The sequence below is a fragment of the Tursiops truncatus genome, chromosome 9, assembly GCF_011762595.2.
Source record: "Tursiops truncatus isolate mTurTru1 chromosome 9, mTurTru1.mat.Y, whole genome shotgun sequence".
NCBI lineage: Eukaryota > Metazoa > Chordata > Mammalia > Artiodactyla > Delphinidae > Tursiops > Tursiops truncatus.
The window spans coordinates 97,703,820-97,719,281 of NC_047042.1; the positions used below are offsets into that span (position 1 = coordinate 97,703,820).

At 44.7% G+C, this 15,462-nt stretch overlaps 1 protein-coding gene across 1 annotated transcript in view; it reads left to right on the plus strand.

Annotated features, from left to right (window-relative positions):
- Nucleotides 1-15,462, plus strand: part of CNTNAP2 (contactin associated protein 2) — a 982,287-nt gene that overhangs the window by 814,419 nt on the left and 152,406 nt on the right. Inside the window, exon 14 of the mRNA XM_073809473.1 lies at nt 5,749-5,882. Coding sequence (XP_073665574.1) covers nt 5,749-5,882 — 134 coding nt within the window. The remainder of the gene's footprint in view (nt 1-5,748; nt 5,883-15,462) is intronic.

Genomic DNA, 15,462 nt, shown 5'->3' on the forward strand with positions numbered 1-15,462 from the left:
ATTATTGCAAGGCCGTCCTCAATTGCTAATGAAAATTTGGCTTTTTCGTACTCCAAATACTGCATTTTTTATGAATTGAGATTTAAAGCTAGAAAAATTTGAGGAACTCATTGAGGGAAAAGAAATCCATAAGGACTAAGCCAAAATGTCATTAAAATAAAATAAAAAGTTCTAACTAAATGCCCTGGCATCTCTTAAACTTAACATATCGGAAGCTGTATTGTCCTCACGGCTCCCAGAACCAGGCCCCTCTTCTTCTGTCAGTGCTACCGCTTCTCAGACACCAGAACTCACAGCCTGGCCTCATTCATGAGCACTCCGTCCTTCCGCCTCTTGCGGGCCATCCAGCCTGACAAGTCCTGTGCATCCTGTTCTCACCGTGTCCCTCCAGAGTATCCCTTCCTTTGCTTCCCCACTGCTACTCTCCTGGCAAATGTCTTCTGATTCAGCGCTTCCCGACATTGCTGCTGGCGTGGCAAACATAGAATGTTATCTTTGAATGGCACCTGGGCAGATGCATGAGGTTGTGTTTGGGAGGCCCCCAGCCCAGGGACTCCAGCAGGCCTTACCTCCACAGACCTGCCAAGGCCTGAGGGTAGCCGGGCTCCTGGCACCCCGTGACCCCACCGTGGGGTACCAGTGCACCTCAGCACGTCCCTGGGATGCTCTGTCCCGACCGTCTCTCTGCTTCCAGTCACGCTAACCTTGCCCAGCCCAGCCAGAGTAGGTCTTCCTTCACACACAGTGTCCCTGTCATACAGCCAGGAGGGCCTCCTTCCCCAGGATCAGGAGGACAGATCCCGAGTCCCAGCAGCTTCCAATCAGGACCCACCAGCCTCTTGAGTGAGAGCTCGGAGTGCAGAACCAGAAAGTCTGGGTTTGAATTCTGCTTCTCCGTTTGCAGATTGTGGGATCTTGGGCAGCCGTGAGCCACTCTGAGCCTCTGTCTCATCATCTGTTACATAGTGTCTCCCTCAGAGCAGTGCTGTGAAAGTCAAATGAGTTAGTAAGCGTAACACACCACACACACACACACACACACACGCACGCACGCACACACACACACACCCCCTCACACACGCACACACACACACACGCACACACACGCACGCACACACACGCACGCGCACACACACACACACGCACGCGCACACACACCCCTCACACACCCCCTCACACACACGCACACCCTCGCACACACGCACACTGTATGTGTGTGTGTTAGCGGTTATTATTATCCAGAGCCCATGATTTAATCTACGTTTTGCCGCATATTGAGGCCACGCCTCCGTTCTCTCCCTTCTCCAGGAACTCGTCACTCCTCACACACCCCAAGGACGTCTGCCCTGCTGCCTGCTGTGCTCCCTTATCTGGAAAAGCTCCATCTTCCTCTGTAGCTTAATACCTGCCTTTCATTCTAGACCCAGATCAAGTCTCACCTCCTTTCAATGACTTCTCCTTACTTTAAACTCCTATTACACTTATTTTCAATGTCATTTGTTTGGCTTTTAGTACACTGTATTGTTACCCATCTTTGTTATAAATATGCCCTGTCTTCCCAGTGAGATGAAAGGCCCCCGCACTACATCTCCTGCGTACAATAGGTGCTCTGTAATTGTTTGCTGATGGTAATGATGATGACCAGTAGAGAATAAATCTGTTACTGCTGCAGCCAGTAAGAGAGTAGTCCCTTATAACTGCTTTAATTCACCCGGGAGATGAACATGAGGTGCAAGAAGTGAAGTATCTCTCCATCTTAATGATATTTTATTTTAATGAACAAATACTAATATTCTCCTTCCCATCATTTAGTGGTTTTCTTGTGCTATTGTTTGAAAGGAATAAATATATCATTTAAATTTTATTATTCAAGAATATTGCCATTACTGTTTATAGATGTTCACTGTATATAAATTTTAAGGTCCAACTCATCTTTTTCCTCAAAGCAGATCATTTCCATTGCCATTAAGTGAAGCAGTTAGAGAAGTTTTACATCATATTTACAAAGTCCAAGAAATCCAGGAAAGAGAAAAAATAACGAAAACAACTTAATACTGATTTTAATGAGCTGGAGAACATAAAGGGGCCAATGACGAAGAGACAGTAGGGAGAAAAATGTCCAGGGTTTTGTGGGGTTTTTTTGGCATAATTACCAGTTCCTCCAACTCCTAGCCTCAAAGGCAGAGCCCTCTCTTACTTCTCTTTGCATCGCCAGATCGAGGCACGGCCTGGCCCATACCATACAGGGGCTGGGGATGGATGTCTGTATTAGAAGTGGACTCCACACTTACAGCCAGCCAGGCAGTCCACTTCTAGACCTTGAAAACTTGGGTTCAACAGGGGCACTAGATAAGTATGTTCTAAAGAAATTAAGTTTTAAATGATGAATGAATACAGCTGTGTATTTAAGAAAACTGGCTGTGATCATACAAGGTCAGAGCACCAGAAGTAAAGTGGAGAATAAAAACTCAAGACAATTGACTTGTTTTTTCTACCTATAGCCAAACAACTGCCTAATCATCTCCTTCACTGCCAAACAATAGATTGTTTTTAATGCTATTAGAATAAAGAAAAAATAGAGTAAATCACTGAGGAGTGGGGAGAGAAGTAGCTCAGGAAACGGGAGCAACATATTCAAAGGTCCTGAGGCAGGAAGAATTGTATTTCCTAGGGAATAAGAGAAGTCCTAGGTAGCTTGAATGTAAAAAGTAAGAGGGTAGGGCTTCCCTGGTGGCGCAGTGGTTGGGAGTCCGCCGGCCGATGCAGGGGACACAGGTTCGTGCCCCAGTCCGGGAAGATCCCACATGCTGCGGAGCGGCTGGGTCCGTGAGCCATGGCCGCTGAGCCTGCGCGTCCAGAGCCTGTGCTTTGCAACGGGAGAGGCCACAACAGTGAGAGGCCCGCGTACAGCAAAAAAAAAGAAAAAAAAGAAAAAAAAAAGTAAGAGGGTAAATGGCATGTTTTAAAATAAAGTAACTGACAAGCTGTGATCAGACAAGACATCATAAGCTATGTTAAGAATGTATGTCTTTATCCTCTAAGCAGCTGGAAAGTTTGAAGAGTTTTAAGTGAACCAGACAAATAGTCAGTTATGCATCTTGAAAAGATTTCTCTGCTAAGAAAACATGGGAAGGAAGAAAGCACAGAAGCAAGGAGACCATCATCCATTCACTCAACAAGTAGTTATCCAGCACCTACCATGTATCGGGCGTTGTTCTAGACGTTGGGAACTAAGTCATAAAGAAATAAACAAAAATTCTTACTCTCATGGAGTTTACATTTTAGCAGAAGACAGCAGTAAACATACTAAGTACAGTATGTTGTATGGTAAGAACTCTCATGGGGAAAAAAATAAGGCAGAAGAGGGAGAGCCTGGCCAAGGGAAAGGAGTGGGTAAATTCTGCTTCTAATAAGGAAGTCACAGAAATGATCACTGAGAAGGCAATATTTGAGCAGGACCTAAAGGGAGTGAGGGCTCAGCCATGCAGATAACTGGGAAATGAGCATCCTAGGCAGAAGAACCAGCAGGTGCCAAGGGCCTGAGGCAGGAACATGCTGGCATCTGGGGACACAACAAAGAGGCCAGTGTGTTCAGGTGCGGAGTGAGAAAGGAGGAGAATAATGAGAGGTTATGTCAGAGATGAGGGGGGAGACCACAGAGGGCCTGGTGAGCCGTTATGGAGATGTCGACTTTTACTCTGAGTGAGACAGGAGGCCATGGGAGGGTTCTGAGCAGAGGACCGCTCTGACTGCCGCGTGGAGAGACCAGGTATGTGAGGGGCGGAGGCCAGGCTGGGCTGAGGGAGCGTGGCGGAAGGGCAGTAGTTAGAATGGAGGCTAGTACAATAATCCAGACAAAAGACGAGGGTGGCTTGGTCCAGGAATAGAAATGGAAGTGATGAGAGCAGTAAGATTCAGGGTGTGTTTTAAAGACTGAGCCAAGAAGCTTTGCCAATAGATCATACGTGTATTATAGGAGCAAGGCGGGAGTCAGGGCTTTTAGGCAGGAATAGCTGGAAGGATAAAGTGGCCGTTAACTGAAATGTGGGAATTGTGATGGAATAGTTTTTGGAGGGGAAGATCAAGAGTCTGGTTTCACGTATGTTGTGTCTGAGGTCCCAGTGCGACACCTCCATTAATGGGTTAGTAGTAAGAGAGCACGGAAAGAGGGGACTCGCCTGAGAGTGAAATGGGGTCAAGGGTGATCACGTTTAAAGGAGGGACTGATTTGGATCACGTGATCCAGGCAGAAGCCAATGCAGGTGAAGCCCAGGTGGTGGCCGTCAGGTCACTGATAGGGTGTGGCCAGCCCAGAGGCCCTGAGTCAGGCCAGGAGCTCTGCGTGCAGGGGCAGGCTCCTATGGGAGCGATACCAGGGCATTCTAGGTGCCAGTGGAGGCCCTGTGGTTGTGGAGATGGGGGAGAGTGGGTGAACTTAAACCCATTTAGGAGACGAAAGTCAACAGTGCTTGGTTGAAACGCTATAAAGCAAAGGAATCTAGGATCAAGTGCCAAGAGAAAACTCAAGTAGTGAAGCCTTGCCAGGTTTGTTCAGAAAGGAAAAATAGGAAATGCAAGTAATTCATGATTGTTCTTTCAATTCCAGGAGCGTAGTTCAATATTTTAAATGGCACAGGTAACGCAAAATAAGGAAGGGCAGCATTCAGAAACTGTTGCATTTATTTACGTGCACGTGAGGACGTGAGAATTACCTACAAGGAGATATTGCCAAATACTTAGAGTCGTTTACCTGACCTCTGGACGGTGGAGTTGCCAGTGACTTTCTTTCTCTTTTCCGTTCACTTTTTAAGTTTTAATTATCATGTTTTATTTCACAACTTAGAATATCAGTTTTGTTCCTCTGGAAGGAAAATGAAAAAGGCGACAAAGAATCTTTAGGTGATTTACAGTTGGCCAAACTCTTGCTAAATTACTGGCTCCATTTTTAAGCTCTGAGATGTCAGAAGCTATTAACACGAAGATTCCAATTTGAGTAAAAAATGAGATAAAAAGTCGATGACTTTAAAAATCATAACTAAGAAATAAAAGCTACGTTTGCTGTGCAGATTAATTAAAAGCAGGATATAGAATATTGTATTAATCTTTTTGAATATTGCTTGTCATTATTGGGAAGAAAGAAGAAAGAGAAAAAAGAATAATTTGTTGAGGCAAAGTGAACGACAGCTGAGAGGCGATGAGGACCCATCTCTTCGCCTTTGGTTTGCATTTGGATTGATGAGGTCTCTAACCTAGAATAAAAGCCATTGCTTTGTTTTCTTGGTCTCCGTGAAGCCTCCCAAAATCCCATGGATTTATCTTCTGTAAATTATGTTTATTCTTAACATTGTATGTTCGTGGTTCTTTTATATGCTGAATGTCACACCTTGCTGATGGCATGAGGTCATCCCGGCATCCTGCACTTATTTTTTATTTCACAGAGTATTTTGTGGGGCCTGTAGGCGTCTCCATGGTCCTGTACCATGTATGTTCTCATTCTGCCATCCCAGGCTCAAGCCCGACTTGGGTTGTTTATGGCTTGTTGTTGGTAGATCATCAACATGCGCGTGCTGGTGCTGTGAGCCTTCATGGATTCGTGCGCCTCTGAGCTAGTGACTCAGAATTCAGAACGGCGGTGATGGACGTTGAAGCCGAGTTTAATGGAATTAGCCTCCAGGGGTGGGGGAAGTGACATTAAAATGAAATCCAGAGTGGAGAAATGACTGAGTTTCTTTTCTTTTCTCTGTGTAGGAAGCTTACAGATCCGGTACAGCCTGGGTGGCACCAGGGAGCCGTATAACATTGACGTGGACCACAGGAGCATGGCCAATGGGCAGCCCCACAGCGTTAATGTCACCCGTCACGAGAGGACCATTACGCTCAAGGTACACACGTGTTACTCATCAAGCAGATGTGATACAGGGTTGCAATCTCTGTCCTCTGTCATGCTGGGCTCTTGGTTTTGTTTTGGGCGATTAGGACAGGTGGAAGAGATGCTTCTGATACTTTCTCCTACAAATTTCTAACCTGTGAAGTAGAAAGATAGCCAGTTCCTACAGGAAGGACAATGACAGAGTTGATGGAGAAGAGATTTCTTGGGAGAAGGTAGAATAAGTGTTCACTCTGTACGTCCTTTGTAGCTTTCCTGCTTGTAGCCCTGCACATCTATCGGTCTACTGCTTTTATCCACTGCAGCATCTTTTCTCTCCATGGTCTCAGATGTCTGAAGCTTATCGCGTTTCCCAGCAAAGGTTATTTTGGTTTATCTGACCTACTTCCTTCACGACTCCAGTGCAATGTGAATAACTATTTTCTTTTCTTCTGTGCATGCTTTGCCTTAAAAATCCTCAGTACACAAACCTTCCCCAGCATCTCAGACCCTGGTTGTAGGCTTTCCGTACACAAAGGGACGGTTTTATTGCGACACTCAAACTTTATTTCAGGTTCATGGATTGTCCCTACCCCCACGACCGATTTTTACAATGAAGAGACCGGCCTGGGAGACACCATGAATAAAACATGGCATGAGGAGGTCTCCCTGGGAACTAAGGCAAAGATCAAGGCTGGAACTGTCACTGCATTCTCTAGCAGGGGTTCAAAATAGATACCTGTCAGGGGGATGCTGTCTTGTCAGTCAAGTGGAATGTCATTTGCAGGGGTTCAGCAGCCTCTCCGACCTCATTCGGATTCGGCTTCGGCTGGGAACTGTGGGAAGTTCAGGTTGCAAAGGAGAGGCACAAGCCCCGTCTCTTCGTGAGCACTGGCGGATGTCAAATTCATAACTTGATACGGAGTTTACACTTGGCCTTTAGCAGTAAATGCTAGAGAGCATTTTCAGGAGAGGCCTTTCCTCGGAAAATGACAATGTGCAGATACAGCCTATTGCACAATCAATCAAATGGGGCATATAAGCTTCTCTCATAGTGATGGACAGTCGCTGAGTCTAGCGCAGTGCCTGTCACGTGTTAGGTGCTGCAAATTACTTATGGAGTAAACCACGCCCGTCTTCCACCATAACTCAAGTTTGATTCAGAGAAGCCAGCAAGTCCAGGATTAGTATGGTGGTTTATACCATTACAGGAAAGGGGTGGTTTTATGCCATTTTATCAACGTTGTGTTTATTGGCTTCTGATTAGAGGCATCCTCTTGTTTTAAAATGCGCCATCTGTCACCTCTTAAAGAAAGTGATTATCTTGCCATTTCACCATTGCAAAATAATATTAAAAGTTAAAAAGAGCTCAACAATCAGCTTGAAGGACAGTGTCAAGGAAGGGAGCTGTCTCAGCTGCGGAGTTTTGCAAGGTTAATCCTCGCTGTCTCCAAAAAAACGCGTTGTGTGTCGGGACCGAGCCCTGTGGGTTGAGGAACCACATGCAAAGACGAGGGTGGGGTGAGTGGGAGAAGCGAGTCCAGGTGATAGGCTAAATAATTCCATTTCCTGGTGCATTTCCCCAAATGAGAGTCTGGAGTAAAGAAGGTCAAGATGGCCTCCCTTCTGCCAAATTCCACCAACTGGGGAATCTTTGGAAGGAAGCAGCAGCTCTTTAAGAGCAAATATTAGCTTAATCAGAGCTGCTGTCTGCTACAGTAAATGAGAGATTACCCTGAAGCAGGGGAGAGGGATGGGCTGTTTTAAGGACTTGGGGCTCTTGAGGAAAGGCTGAGAAATCCACGCAGTGGAGGAGCCAGAGACCTGCAGAGCCCAGGGGACCAAAGTGGGGCTGGGGAGAACCGGCTTCTATTGCTTAGGGTTCTTCTGATGACAAAGGACAGAAAACCAGTTCAGAATTCATTTGTAGAGAAAATTCCTAGGGTAGGTTATAGAATTTAAGAAAGGGAAAACCAAAATTTTGAAAGAATGCAGGGGACCTGGAGGATTCAAACAAAGCCTAGGCCACGACCAAATGCCTCTCTCTCTCTCCCTCCCGCTCCCTCTCCCGCTCCCTCTCTCTCTATCTCTCTCTCTCTCTCTCCCCCTCCCCGTCCCTTCTCCCTCCTCTCCTTCCCTCCCTCCCTCCCTACATCTTCTCTTCTTGCCCACCTGCCTCTGGACAATTCCTCTTGCAGCAGGCTTCATCTGCCACACATCATGGGACACAGGCACTGAAGTCGGCTCACATCTTCCCAGTTTTGCTGGGACCAGAAGCAAGGTCCTAGTTTCTCGGTTCTCATTTTAAAATCTGGAGAAGGTCTCTGATTGACCTGGCTGGGGTCACACACTCACCCTATTGTGAGGGGAGGGGAACAGTGACTGATAGCCCCTAATCAAACCTCATGATTAGAGTGGGGAATTGAGGAGAATCTTCCAAGGAACAGGACTACAGTTCCAGGAAAAGGAAACACGCTGGGTACGAAAAACTTTGGCTGCACAATGCTTTGAGGTAAAGGAGAAGATAGAAGTGGGAAGCACTGTAGAAGGCACGGAACTAATTCGGCCATAGGAATTGTACCCAGGGTGTTGGAAAGCCCTGTCCCCCACCTCCTCCTTCTGTCATACAATGGGATGCAATTGCACTGAGATTTCTGGACATGTTTAGAAAGCAGATGCCTCAACCCACTTGAATGCAGCCTGGAAAGACTTCATGGTCTGGGGTGCACTCGTCTTTGTCAGCCCAGCCTCTCCAGTCCAGCCCAGATGGAAAACAAAGGTAGACATGGTGGAGGAAGAAAAGATATGGTGCCTGCTTGCAGACAAGCAGGTCGAGCCGATTCCCTGCTCCCATGACCTGCTTTCTTGCAGGCCGGGAAGACTGTAGAGTGTGGACGTAATTCCAAGGGCACCTTTACAACTCCAAAAAAACATCGAATTTTTTTTTCCTGGAAACAATCTACAAATCCATCTTGAGAACTTCTACAACCTCAAGAATATATAGAGAAAGATATAATAAAAGGTTAATCGTGATTATTTCTGTGTAAAGGGATTATAAATGGCTTCATTTCCTCTAGAGTTTTCTATATTTCCTCCTTTTTTTTGTTTTTAAGCAGAGGTCTTCTTAGAAGCCCATATGATTTAAATTTATTTATTTATTTATTTATTTATGGCTGTGCTGGGTCTTCATTTCTGTGCGAGGGCTTTCTCTAGTTGTGGCAAGCGGGGGCCACTCTTAATCGCGGTGCGCGGGCCTCTCACTATTGCGGCCTCTCTTGTTGCGGAGCTCAGGCTCCAGACGCGCAGGCTCAGTAATTGTGGCTCACAGGCCTAGTTGCTCCGCAGCATGTGGGATCTTCCCAGACCAGGGCTCGAACCCGTGTCCCCTGCATTGGCAGGCAGATTCTCAACCACTGCGCCACCAGGGAAGCCCCTCGTTTTTTAATTGTAAGTTTATGTTGCATTTTTATAATCGAACAAAAATGTAAAACACACATATATCCTCAACCCATTCTGATAGCCCCCAGTTACAATAAAATATAATGACAAATATATTTAAATAATTTCAAATTAAAATGTACTTCTCATCAAAGAACAAAAATAAGGCTAACTCAAAGATGAGTTTAAAAGTGCCATGGAGTGGCTTCCCTGGTGGCGCAGTGGTTGAGAGTCTGCCTGCCGATGCAGGGGACGCGGGTTCGTGCCCCGGTCCGGGAAGATCCCACATGCCGCGGAGCTGCTGGGCCCGTGAGCCATGGCCGCTGAGCCTGTGCGTCCGGAGCCTGTGCTTCACAACAGGAGAGGCCACAACAGGGAGAGGCCTGCGTACCACAAAAAAAAAAAAAAAAATGCCACGGAATGTCGACAGATGAATGGATGAAGAAGATGTGGCACATATATACAATGGAATATTACTCAGCTGTAAAAATAAACAAAATTGAGTTATTTGTAGTGAGGTGGATGGACCTAGAGTCTGTCATACAGAGTGAAGTAATTCAGAAAGAGAAAAACAAATACCATATGCTAACACATATATATGGAATCTAAAAAAATGGTACGATGAACCTAGTGGCAGGACAGGAATGAAGACACAGATGTAGAGAATGGACTTGAGGACACGGAAGGTGATGGGAGGCTGGGATGTAGTGAGAGCGTAGCACTGACATCTACACACTACCAAATGTAAAGTAGATAGCTAGTGAGAAGCTGCTGCACAGCACAGGGAGATCAGCTTGATGCTTTGTGACCACCTAGAGGGGTGGGATAGGGAGGGAGGGAGGCTCAAGAGGGAGGGGATAGGGGGATATATGTATACATACAGCTGATTCATGTTGTTGTACAGCAGAAACTACAACATTGTAAAGCAATTATACTCCAATAAAGATGTAAAAGAAAGTGCTGTGGAATGATGCCTTTGGAATTAAGGTAAAATTCTATACATTTATATATGTGCAAACATCATATAATTTAGATGATGTTTGTCAGTGTTTACAGCGTTTTTAAAAGCAGGTTTGCTTTCCTAGCTGGGCCTAAAGCTAACCTTAAATAAGTTTGCATTCCCTGAGCACACGCTGTCTGAAATGGTGAGGAGCACTTGAGGGAAACTGACCTTGGATGAAACATTTGCTGCCAAAAGACAAAGTGCCCAATGTCCACACAGAGAATGAAGGACCGACTCTCGGAGTTCTCAGATGCCAGCGCAAACCAGAGCCCAGGACAACCCTCAAGTTGCATCGTTTATGGAAACTCACAGTTGCACCCGTGATAAAGCTGAAGGCTTAATGCCAAATGTAAAACAAACCCCGAGCGGGCAGAGAGCACCCGAGAAACACTGCCTGTGATTAAAAACTGCCAATTAGCATCATCTAAGAACTGAACATGACCATTACAAGGAATAATTTCAAAGCCTGTGTTACAAATCCTTTCTTCTTACTTTCCTTCCTGCCTGCCGTCCCTGGCTTCACCCGTCCTCCTTTCCTTCCTTTCGTCCCAACCACATTGCACAGGGGATATAAGGTGGTTTACAGGGAGTACCTAAAACGAAATTGAGAGTTAAAGTGAGTCACGAAAAGTAGGGCCCCAAGACAATGGGGAAATGGAATACGGTTACCCGGGTCAGAAGGTCTCACCCACTTGCGTAAGTTTGGCTCGGAGCTTCTTGGTGCCCGGAATTCCACAACCCATAAGCATAAAATATACCAGCTCTTCCAGGGAAATGGAATTTTTCTTGCTCGGTCATTCTTTCCTTTCTTTATCTACCATGGATTCTGTTCACTGGCATGGCAAGCTGCCCATAGCACGATCCACTTGGCAACATCACGTGCATGATGGTAGCTCACGTTTCTTGGTGCTGTGGTCCAGGCACTGTGCTAGCACTTGACACACATTTTCTCATTGAGTCTTCACAATAGGCTTGTGAGGAATGCACCATTAGTATCCCCATTTTAGAGATGTGGAAACTGACACTCAGAGTGTGATGTAGCTCACTCAAAATTAGGAAGCAGTGAGTAGCAAAAGCCTAGATGAACCGAGGTCTACCACACTGAAGTTTACACATGCTCTTAACTGAATCACTTAGTAGAGAGATGTCTGGGAGGGTGACCATAAAATGTTGGAAATGGATACCTCTGGCCAGTTGGAAATTGAGTGATGTTGAAGTTATAAAATAGTTCAAAAATATGCAGAAGTACAGAGAATAATAAAACATACACCTATGGACCCACCATCCAAACTTTTAAAATTTTGGCATTTTGCTATATTTCTTCAGAGTTTTAAAAATGCAGTGATAGTTGAAGGCCCTTCCTCCTTGTTATATAGTGGGTACCGAGAGAGGTGGTACGCAGGGCCTTCACCAGTGTTTCTGCAACAAATGTGTTTTTCACAAACCTTCTTGACGTAGCATTTCCTTGGGAAAGTCAAGTATAACTTAAAAATGGATTTCAGCCCAAACAGTTCTGCAGGCAGTGGGGTAGAACAGGGTGATGGGAGATGAAGGGGACAAGGGCTGAGGTGATACAACTTTCTGATATTCTCACCTGATCCAAGGATAAAATTAGCTTGAAAAATGAATTAAGTACATGTTCCTTGAATAACTATCAAATATTTAGGGGTTTTGTGGAAGTTTTACAGTGGAGGGTTCAGGGATATAGTCTCTGGCACAGATACTCCTAATCCATTTTCTCTAAAAATCAAATGAACAGATGGTAAAGATGTATCATTTTGGCTTTCACGTAACTGGAGGGCCAGTTCCGTCTTTGCCAAGAAGAAGCTAACAGATTTCCTGCAAGTAAAATAAGGACTTTCTTAAATAATTCCAAGTCCTCAGAAACAAATGATGATCAGGTCCCCAAATTTTTATAGCACAAAGAGCATGACTTCAACTGTTTTCATCAGGAATTTTCAAAACAAATGTTCCTCAGACTCAGTGAATTACATCTCTTAAAATAAAGATGATAATTTCTTACCTGCTGTTAATCAGAATTTCAACCAAATTGTATAACAGCAGTTGCATCAATTGCTAATTGAGCTGTATATTGAATATGAATCCTAAAAATGGTCAGAGGAAAGTGTTACCAACAATAGTAGCATAGGGTGAATGCTAAACGCCGGGAATGTAGAAAAAGACTAGGATATCACCAGTTGCTGTAACAACCCTAAAATGTCAGTGGCTAAACCCAATGAAAGTCTGCCTTATAGCAGATATATTTTTAAAGAGGAAAGTCCTGTGTTCTGTAGCAGTGATGAAATCATGCTGGGTAGACGCTCTGAGGACGTCCTGCTGCCGCCCTTGGCCATGGGAGTAGTTCCTTGAATAGGCCAAATTCCTGTCCATTATTTGCATGGCTCTCCATGGCTCTCCTCTGAACTGAATGTTGGTGATAATGCATTCCTTGAAGCTGTGCAGCTTCCAGGGACCGTTTCCTGCAGGTGTCAATTACACTGAGGGTTGTTTTATACTCACAAGCCTTTGTAGACCAGACCTGCAGTTTCTTTGCCGATACAGTTCCTTCAGAAGCTGAGTTGGCTTCTGATCTATCTGCTTCCGGTCAGTTTCGTGTACCAGTAGATAACGCCCTGCATTCTTCCCTAAACGTGGGTCTTGGACCAACATAGTCATTTGCTTCCAAGGACCCTTGCCTCTCTCTCAAGGTCATGGCAGCTGCCTTGAGGCCATCTGAGACAAGAGGCTTAGGTGGTTGTGGTGGGGTAAATGCTCTTAATTTTAACCTCCCGCGTGGCGCTGAGCCAGTTTGCTGAGCTGAAAATCTTCATGTGCCTTTGTTGGTCAAAGCTTTTTGCAGTTTTATTTCTTACTCTCTGGTGTGAGGCTCTAAATTTTGGGGCTTTTCTCTATTCCCTTTCACTGATGTTTGGAAACTGGCCAATTCTTTTCTGAACTCATCTCTTCCTTGACATAGGCAGCAGGAAACCCCTGATACCCTACTGCAGTTTATGAAAAGGTATATTCATGTTTTTGAAATACCAAATTACATGATAACCTCCTCAGAAAAAAATAACTATGTAATGGAGGGAAAACACTTTTTTTAAAAAGAAAAGCCGTATTGAGATTTGCTGGAGGTCATAAAATCGCAACTTTTCTAAGTGAAAAAAGAAGTAAGAGTCCAACTTTCAGGCCAGTGTTTGTGCCACATAAAGAGTCCACGTCAGTTTTCCTGGAAGCGTGGACATAACCTCTGGTCCTTCCATCTGAGCATCCTTCTTTCCTGTGCTGGCATGCAGCCTGGCCTGAAATTAGAAGCTGAGGCTCAGATGAATTATTTAAAAATGTGGGCCTTTATTACCCTTGAATTTTCTGCCAATAACGAACAATACTAAAAAGTGTATAGCTGTAAACACAACTGAAAATTTTAATATCAGAGGTTGTTCAAGCCTTTATTTTCAAAAATAACACTGTTTGGAAGCATTAAGTCTTTTTAGGGATGTCAGAACAAATAAAGGAAGTTGACCTCACTAGTCTAAGGCCCTGCTCTGAGATTACATTTACTGTAACATCTTCCCTTTGGCTAATTTAGCGTTTCTCTCCTCTGGAAGATGAGCTCACAGCCCTGGTTGTGCATTACCAGCACGCTTGACAGAAGGGCGGTGATGGCGGGAATAGTGATGAGCCCTTTGATGTCTCTAATCCTTCCCTCCCGGGAGCACTCTGACCCATGCACTGGCTCTCTGTTTGGGTTCTCAGCAAGCGCATTACTGCTTCTCTTCCTACATTCATGGAAGACCGACTCAGATGTTTACTTATGCAGAGGGCATAGGTCAATGTTTTATTTGTTTCTCATATCATTACAATGGCTTAATTCCACAGAAGATACCTGGGAAGAGAAGAGACAGGAATGTGTCTATTGAAAACTTGCCCATTCATTTGGTCTGCACATGTGTCACAGTTTGTTTTGTTTTGTTTTCAGTATTTCCATATATCCAGAGAAGCCTATTCACAATCGAGACACACATCACACACCTCATGACCTCATTAGCTTTGTGTCATTTGGTTTTAGATTGGATTTTGGGTCCTTGGCCCATGGTAGGGTATTTTAGCAAATTTTCCTTATTTATTTCTGAACAGAAAGTAGGACTGTTTGGTGAAGTGTCTCCAGAAAAGAGAAACAAGATACACAACCATCAGTGCCGAGGATTCCTCCCCCTGCCACCGTGTGTTCAAACTGACCTGCAGCTGTAAACTGAGACCATCTGTGTACTTAGTGGTCTGGGCACCCACTATGTAAGGTCCCAGTTCCGAGGTGTGCAGTGATGTGTGACAAAATGTTCTCAAGATGATTCTGGGATGTTCCATTAACAGTGCATTTTTAGAAGTATTAAAACCATATGATGATCACTAAGGATTTAACACTATGCCATGTAATTGACATTAATCTCTTATCCTTGTCTGCCACTCAGCCCACGGCATGATGGGAAGTTCCAAACAGCAACCATTCCTTAAACCTGACTTGGGTAAAATCAGGGGGTCGTCAGTGCCATCCCATATGGCTGCTTATGAAGTGCAATTAAAATTAACTCAACTTCATTGAGTACATTGAGGAGAACAGATATATGCTGTGTACCTATTACATGAAAGAAATCCAGGTAGACAATGATGAGTTGGTGGGGCAGGAGGAATGAACGAAATGTATCCTTTACCCTCAAGGAGTTTATATTCTGGGAGGAGAGGAAAGCTGTATACACACTCGATATACGTTTCTTCGGATAGTAGACGCTCATTCCACCTAATTCTCCTCGGCAAGAGACTTAACAAGTTGGTCTCCCAATCAGCGTGTAAATAATAGACTGGGGATCTAGCAGAAGAGAGTATTATGAGTCTTGGCTGGTAATAAGGCCATAGCACATGAAGCAAGATTTCCCTTTGAGGATGGTCTGAGTCTAAACGGAGACCCCCTTGGATTGGGATTGTTGTTACTAAGTTGTTACTAAGACATAAATTTTTAAACATCCTTACTGACAGATTCCTCCACTTCCTAACTCTATGTTCTCTGGCAAGTTACTGAATGCTCTGTTTACGTATTTGGAGAATGGGAATAAGGCCACCTATTTTAATGAGGCGTGTGTGTGTGTTAAATGAAAAT